Raw genomic sequence first — 9,087 nt, forward strand, 5'->3', positions numbered from 1 at the left:
TTCAATTATTTTTGTTTAAAGTGGCATATATGTCCGGATGTTTGAATGATAATTGTATTGAATGTTTCTCAATTCTCATTGTATTGTAACACATGCCACTTTAATAAACGATTTACTTACTTATCACTTTATACTAATAGTGGTATATTGCTTAGTGATGTGATGTACCACGGTACGACGTATTTAATACTAGTCCTATCATACTTTGAATGGGGGGACCATGGGGCGCAGCCCCCGGAAGCTCCTGGATTTTTGTGTATTTTAAGAGTAAATCTAGGCAGAAAAAAGTGGTTTGGTTAGTTTTGTACCAAAATGTGGCATTATAAATATAAGTCACATCATACTTTGAAAATTTTGGGGGGGGGGGGCGTGCGCCCCCCACGCCCCCCTTAAATCCGCCAGTGATACAATCTCAAAAGTTCTTTAAACCAATGCATATCAGGAGCTTAGTATACACGAAGCTCCTTAACATTAGAGGTGAGATCAGGTGCCATGGAGAAGTGAGAGTCCCCTGTCGACTGGCTACACTCGCCGTGTGCTCCTTGTCACAAACGGAAAATAACGGGGAAATTCGATGACATTTCAGAAAGTAAATAATGTTCTAGCAATAAAAGTATTATGAAGATGTCCATAACCATTTGAGCTAATCATTTTATTTGGCAAGCTGATAAGATCATGTTATCGACTATAGAACTTGTGAAATAATGTCTTTAATTGAGACTGCTGCTATTCTTCTTTCATAATTTTGTTTGTGAATAGCTTACATTGTCTCAAAAATAGTGTCTATCAAATCCACATGGAAATATAAACCCATAAACATCACAGAGAAGCATTTAATTTATTTTTATATAGCTATTGATATCTACATCCCACACCAATGCTATCTACATCTTACACCAGTCGATGTATGGCACTTAAAAAAATTATTACTTAGATCTTGGTATACACGTAGTTACTGAACTATTTGCTATAACAGCATACAAAAAGTAGTCTAATTTTATTTCATAGTACAGGACAAGACAGGGTTAGATGGTTTGGGATGTCTTTTTAGAATGATGCAACAGTTTATAAATTGAAAACCACTACATAATCACCCCTGCCACAAAATTGGTGTTGGTGTTATTGGATACACAGAGGTTACCTGTAGGAAGGTCAGAAAAAAGGTCAAATTCCGATTTGTCTCATTTTTATGCAAATTTTAATCAATTTTAAAGTACTTTTTTCCGAAAACATAGAGCAGACTTGCCTTTCTACAAAACTTTGTATATTTCATACACTAGTATCAGATACTTCTTTTGTGTAAAAAAGCCCAGATTGGCAAGCTTGTGTTCTATGTTTTCCGAAGTGAAAAGTATCTCGAAACTATATGCGGTATATTGCATATATTTGCCCCCCCCCCCCCCCCAAAGTCAAATTTTGAAAACTTCCTGAAATGTGCTGAATTCAATAAATTGTATGGGAAATATAAATTAACAGAACATATTATTGTTTCAAAGTAGTTAATTCACAATTTTTGTTTTTATGACGTCACAAACCAGTCCGATTTTATATCCTTTTTCAAAAAGAGGACAAAATGGACAAAATTTCAACAATTTTAGCTTTAAAATTTATAGAGCGCAAGTTTGTTCAGGAACAATATTGACATATTTCATTGATATTATCATTCTTCACATTATATCAAAATATTAAGCCTGAACACACATGCGCTCGGTGACTTTTATTCAAAATATCGACGAAATATGTACATTTTTCTTTAGAAATCATAAAAAACTGAAATTTACGTCATGTTTGTGACGTCATTTCGTACATATGACGTCATTACTTATGAAAATATTCAGTGCGTTGAAGTCAGCATATACCCCCTATTTAAGAACATAATTAAATATTTCTCCATCAAGGTTTAGTTTGGGGGGGAGCAAATATCGGTTATTACCGAATAAAGTTCTTTGTCGAAATTCCACCAGAATTGAGAACATTCAGGAAAACCTCCAATTTTGGAACCCTTCTGTTGCCTCCGTGTATGCTTTGAATCAAAATTAGCGATGTTTTTAAAACAAGCATAAATTCAAGTTCTTAATTACAAACTATCACAGTTTTTAAAACTGTGTTCTGATTTTTACATAAAAAGAAGGACCAGATTCAGCGGTTACCAGACTTTGTACTTTAAAATTTGATGAACAAATATTTCTAGCGAGTTATTCAGTTTATAATTATGACTTTTTGGCGAATGGTAGAAGTGCACTTTAATACAAAAATTGCTTATAAGTTATAATAATTATTTAAAATTGAATTGGCCCCTCGTGTAATTAAAATCTGTACTAGTCTATCATTTTTTCAATCTAAAATTTACTTAACAATGAAATGGGAAATATATGGAATAAATGTCAAGTATATTTCCATATATCGTAGATGTCCCTGGTATACAAAACAAACTAGACAGGGATTCCCTTAATTAATCCGAATCAGCCTTGCTGAGTCCTTTTTCAGCCACGGAAGGTGACACAGCTAATATGACCTCACATTAAGAATTTTTTTTAAAATAATTTCATCAGTAAAATAGATTTTGAAATAAAACAAAATTTTATTTTCATCGTATATTATTTAATAATGAAATTTCATTTTATATTGTAAATAATCTCATCTTAATTCAGTGTTGGTACAGAGTGTAATTAAATTGTGGCTGTTATATGACTAAATATATCACACAAACTAGTATTGTATAAACATTTTAAACTTCAACGAAGTGTTTAATGAAAAGACTAGTTCTGTACAATTTTTCCATGATTCCAGAAATGAAGGGTTTATTATAGGATTAAACGTTCTTTTTGAAAAATTTATCGATGTGTAAACTCTTGACATTTTACTCACAAACTAAATAAAAGTGCGAAGCACTTTTATGTTAAGTTTGTGAGTAAAATGTCAAGAGTTTACACATCGATAAATTTTTCAAAAAGAACGTTTAATTCTTATAATTCCAATATCGAATTTTTAAAAATATTTAAATTATTTCTCTTTGAGGCCTCCATACAATCCGTTATTTCTGGACGGCGTAGGAATACATTTTACCGTAAAGGAACGTAATCGAGATGAATTTCGATCGAGTTCAACTTAAATTGTCAAAACAATCGATAAATAAACTTATAACAACTAATTGAATGTTGTTTAAGTCAACAAATATCGTAATTACGAGTTTACTTCAGAATAGTTCGTCTTTGACCATGGCCATGTTGACATAAACTCTCATAGCGAAAGTGAGCAGACCGACGACGCCTTCAATTTTCACTTATTTATTCAAATATTGAGGAACAATATAGAAAGTAAATATGAATTTGATGCTAATAGGGCAAGAGTTTGAGGTACGTTTCTTTTCCCTGTCAAAACGATACAGACTGAGCTTATTTTCTACGTATGAACGTTGAGACAGCGATTTTTAAAATTCACACTCGTGATCGGACAGTGACATAAACATTTTCACGGCGTCCATCAGTTAGGCAGTCTAGTATGTTGCCAGTTTTGTTTAAGCCCTAATTAAATTTAAAGTTTCTTGTATTCATTATTTAGCCAGAACAGACCCAGAAATAACTGCTTTCATTGTTTATACGATAACCTAGTAGTGTCATCAAGAAAGTAGTTCTGATTGAAAGAATTTATCGATGTGTAAAAATTTTCTGGAACGTGTTCTCGTCCAATCAAAACACAGGAAATCAATAGATAAAATGAAGATTGGAATTATTCATTTACATTTAATTACCCTGATTGCCTCTGTCCTGAAATTTCTGTTAAGGAAACTGTAAATGATTGGGTTAATTGCATTGTTAATAAAGTACGACTTCAAACAAAACTTATACAACACCTCGGCCGCTGGAGATAAAATGTCCTCAAAGTTTTTCTTAATGTTTCTTGTAACCATGACAACAAGAAAGGGCAGATAACTCACAATAAATGCTACAGTAACGACAATAAAAATGGTGGTTGTCCTGGTGACCTTAATTGTGTTGACCATTCTCCCGCCATTCGTTTTGTCCTTATCGCTGATTCTTATTTCCCCTTGACGAGATGACTCGCTTGATTGCTCTTCGCTGATTGGCTGAGAGCTAATAGGGGGCAAAGGTGACAACGCATGCCTGGTTTCTTTCTTTTGCTTTGATTTACCCTTTCGAATGAATAATGATATACGCACATAGACGAATGTTACAAAAATAACACAAATGATGAAATAGAGCATAACAATCCCATAATACAACAGCGGATATATTGTCTTTCTCATTTCATCTGCAGTGGAACAGTCCACAGCAATTGCCCCTGGAATTCCCACGTCGACCGATTTCTTCCCGAACACCATTGCGGCCGGCCATCCGGTCATGGCACCTATACAGTCCCTGAAACGTTCTACTTTCCCATTTTTCCGTTCTCTCACCGTTCGTTCAGCGTTCGTTCACCGTTCGTTCAGCGTGCGTTCACCGTTCGCTCTTCGTTCAAAGTATTGCGTTCACCGTTCACCCTGTGCTCGCGTTCATCGTTCACAAAACGTTCACCGTTCGCTCTTCGTTCCGTTTACTTTGCGTTCACCTTGCGTTCACCGTTCACTTATCGTTCAGTCTTCATTGCCATTCGGAACACCGGAGTGAAAGGACTTATCTTTTTGATGGTAAGGATTTACATGTTTTTTAATTAAATAACTTAGATATCGTGTTTAAAGAATAATTATTTCGTTGCAAAAATTATCTATGATATTTATATTTCTATTATTATAACTCAGCTATTACTTATTTCATGAATTTTCCCTGGAAAATAATTAATACATTAAGTACCTACATGTATGTAGAACGATGCTGAAATATTAAATTCAAAATAGGGCAATGTACAAATGCTTCACGCACGGCATCAATTTGATGTAATTTTAAAGAGGACAAATTATTAAATGTATAATAATTCATCCAAGTCTTTTACAGGACAAGAATACATAAAAAAATTTATTATTTATTTCTATGTAACACGTATTTAAACTACATGTAGGTTTGGGAATTATGAACAGTACTGCAAATTTCAGTTAATTAATTATCTTTAGAGCTAATTAAGTTGATGGTGTGGTTTTAAATTTTAGAAAAGACCAACTGTTTAAAATAGTCTTTTATTAGAGAAGAAACATTCCTTCCTTCTCCGTACCTCAACATGTTTAAAAAAATTTTTTTTTTGTTATTCAGTATAATTCAGATCCCCCCCCCCCCCCCGGTGCCTTTTCTCCCGAAATAAAATTCTTATCAAGTTTTTTCAGTATATTTTAATTATTATTTAATTTTTATTGTAACACAAGAAAATCAGTCTTAAAACCAACGTCAAACAGTCATTAAACAATAGTATTTTAGTATAAACTTGTGCCGACAGTAGTATTTTAAATTGGCAGGGAATATGTTTCACATTCAATTTAAAACTTAATCCTTCCAAGTATATACTCGAATTATTTTTTTTTCTGCAGGAATGCAAAAATCAGATTTAGAAATGATAGGGAAAAATATTAAAATTTCTTGGAATACTAAGTGACTCCTTGCCTTCGGCATGTTCGGTGAAACACGATTTCCACACCTCCACTGTGTCGAATTATTTTGATTGACAGCACAAGCACGCTACTACAAATATAGCACGGACTTCTGGGAACTTTGTGAACTTGATGATGGAAAATAAAAGCCAGTGATTACTGTCAAATGGATTTGTTAATCTAAAAAAAAAGATTACCTTTATTACCTTTATTGCTTGGAATATTTAGGACAAATAATTAGATTTTTTTATACAACATATATCTGAGAATCGAGGGGGTTATCTCTCTCTCTCTCTCTCTCGATCGATCGATCGATCGAACATTTCTCTGTTCAATAAAAACTATGACAACGCATTACTTATTTAGTTTTGAAAAATTAATCTACACATGTATTACAAATAATTTGAATGCCTCTTTCAAACATCTTGACCGAGTATAATCACGGCCGGGAAATGTCTACAGATACATGAAGAAGTTAGCTAAAATAATCGTCATAAAAGAATAAAAAGGCACATATATATATAACATTTTGCAGTAGAATTTAAATAAAACGATAATTTTTATGCTGTACGATAACAGTCAATGTCAACAGATAATTGTGAATTATAAAAAAAAATCCGTTATTTTACTCAGAATCGCTTTGGCACGGAAATACATGTACGGTTGTTTTAACCTCGTACAATGTAATTAATTCATTCTATAAGGAGCAGTTTTATCTTCAGAAGTCCACATTATTTTATTAGTGTAAAGAATAAGCATATTTATTTACTATATAAGTAGATTAATTTATTTTTTAAGTATACGCGGTAACAAATATACGTTTGACGGCGATTAAAATCATGTCATTAAAATTTCGATTTAAACATATAGGTATGTGCAGAAAAAAATGTTTTTTATTTATTTATTTATTGATTAATTTATTTATTAATTAATTTATTTATCTATTGTTTATCTCAGTAGTAGTTTTATCTTCTAAAGTTCACATTATTTTATTAGTTAAAAGAATAAGCATAATTATTTACTAAGATAAATTCATTTTTTAACTACACGCGGAAACAAAGACGGCGATCAAAATCATGTTATTAAAATATCGATTTAAACATACGTATGTGTAGAATTTTTCTTTATTATTTATTTATTCATCTATTTATTTTTCTTTTGTTTATTTATTGTGTATTTATATTTATTTTTGACATTTGAATAATAGAATAAAAGAATAATTTCAATACAAGGAAAAGACCAAAGGCATTCCGAATAAATCGTTCATCTTGCGTTCACCGTTCGTTCACCGTTCACATTGCGCTCGCGTTCGCGCTCCGTTCGCGTTCTGCGTTCACTCACCGTTCACCGTTCACACATCGTTCACCAAGTTGCGTTCACCGTTTGCACATCGTTCACTCACCGTTCGTTCAGCGTTCGTTCACCGTTCAGGTGGGAAAGTAGAACGTTTCAGGGACTGTAACTATAGCCCCGATACACAGACGCTTGGCTTTCTCATTTGAAAATCTCTCTCCCAATTTGCATATCCGTTTATATCGATCTACTGCGATAGCTATGAGAGTTAAAGTGGAACCCATGTTTGTAAACGATTCTATTGTTCTCAGCAGTTTACAAGCCGCTGGTGCATAGAACATGTATGGATATCGCAGGTCGGCAATTTCCACAGGAATCCCAAATACACATGTAAGAAGATCCAGAAAGGCCAAGTTAAGGATGAAATAATCCGATGAATTCTTAATTCTTTTCCGTAGATAGACAATACATACCATAATATTTCCGAATGTCCCCACTAACATCAGTAGTGCCATATAAATAATAACCGGAAGAAACCTTAATGCTGTTCTGTCGTTAAGTTCTTGGAGTAAAAGATCCGGGTCTTGATCCAAACTTGAAGAATTATTGGAAGAATCTGTTGAATTTACACTCAGGCTCATTTTTATACCCCCCGCTTGAAAAGCGGGAGGGTATATAGTAATCGTTAATTCCGTCCGTCCGTCTAGCTGTCCGTCCGTCCGTCCGTCTGTTACGCTTTGGGGTACCCATCTCTTATCCGCAACTCCTCTTATACCACTGAATGAAATTTGATGAAACTTTCACAGAATCTTTATTACATATTGCCATTGTGCACCTCCTATTTTACTTTTTGATCCAACAAATATTTTGGGTTTCCCATAGCAAAACATGGACACTGCCATTTATACACATATGGGAGGCGGGGGGTATCATTTAGTGAGCCCATTGCTCACAGTACCTCTAGTTTTTTTTACTTTCATCCAATGCTAAGACGTCTTTACTTATAGGATGCTGTTGAAAGTGTGACCTTAATTATATCAGGAAGTAAAAGTAGGAAACCAATCCATGAAATTAAACACTTTTTATTACTTCCTATTTCTAACTTGACAATATAGGTAAACAAATTATGAATTCTCCCTTTATTATACCCCCCGCTTGAAAAGCGGGAGGGTATATAGTGATCGTTAATTCCGTCCGTCCGTCCGTCCGTCTGTTACGCTTTGGGGTACCCATCTCTTATCCGCAACTCCTCTTATACTACTGGATGAAATTTGATGAAACTTTCATTGAATCTTTATTACATATTGCCATTGTGCACCTCCTATTTTACTTTTTGATCTGACACATATATTGGGTTTCCCATTGCAAAACATGGACACTTCCATTCATACACATATGGGAGGCGGGGGGTATCATTTAGTGAGCCCATTGCTCACAGTACCTCTAGTTTAAAAGGGGAAAATTTAAAACGCCGATAACAGAGGTTATGTGATAATTAGTGAAGCACTTCGGAAACTATCAAGTCTAAAAAAAAAAATAACAAGAATGAAGGATACATTTGTGTCCCGTCTATATCTCATAAGTATCCCCGAAAATAAACACGCACATTTGTACAGGAATGATATCAAATTGATGAAAATTATAATTACCGTTGAACTCAACGGGCATTACATGTGAAATATCTTGCAAGGCAAACGTTGACCATGCACATAATTTTTTGCAGGAACTAATTTGATCAATTAAAAGCTAATTCAATATTAAATTAAATTAATTACATGAAATAGCATTTATTGATTTACTTTTTAATTTATTTTTACCGGCGTGATTTTATCATTCATTGATAAATGGAATAAAAGATCTATTTGTACAAGTCTTTAACTTTTTATCAATAAAAATGTTGTCCATACGGGTGTATATTAATGTTCATTGTGTAGCAATATGACTATACGGCGTATGGATTATCCCTCTTTGTCTGTATATCTACTACATGTAACGGGAAGTCCGATACATGTGTTTAACTTAGTGGTCCATAGTAATATTTCAAAATTATATTATTCGATTGTATATGTAAAATCACGAGAAACTGGGCAAAATCATTGTCAATTTAAAAAAAAATATTAAAAAAAATATCAAGTAATATCTACGCACCAATTACAGCTTTATGCCTTAGAGTTATCCTTTACAGCCTATAAAATAAATTTATGCTAATAGAACTAAATGGAATTCAGTGCAGTTTCAGATGAGGTTGAATTTAACTT

At 33.4% G+C, this 9,087-nt stretch overlaps 1 protein-coding gene across 1 annotated transcript; it reads right to left on the reverse strand.

The window, feature by feature from the left end:
* Nucleotides 1-3,295: 3,295 nt before the first annotated feature.
* Nucleotides 3,296-7,470, reverse strand: LOC134276924 (orexin receptor type 2-like). Its single transcript, XM_062759200.1, has 2 exons — nucleotides 6,983-7,470; nucleotides 3,296-4,379 (listed from the first exon to the last, which is right to left on the reverse strand). The coding sequence occupies exons 1-2, from the start codon at nucleotides 7,468-7,470 to the stop codon at nucleotides 3,734-3,736; spliced, it is 1,134 nt and encodes a 377-aa protein (XP_062615184.1). The 3' UTR covers nucleotides 3,296-3,733.
* Between the last annotated feature and the right edge of the window lie 1,617 nt (nucleotides 7,471-9,087).

This window comes from Saccostrea cucullata, unplaced genomic scaffold, assembly GCF_032062105.1.
Source record: "Saccostrea cucullata isolate Sc308-1 unplaced genomic scaffold, CSIRO_AGI_Scuc_v1 ctg1186, whole genome shotgun sequence".
In the NCBI taxonomy this organism is placed as follows: Eukaryota; Metazoa; Mollusca; class Bivalvia; order Ostreida; family Ostreidae; genus Saccostrea; species Saccostrea cuccullata.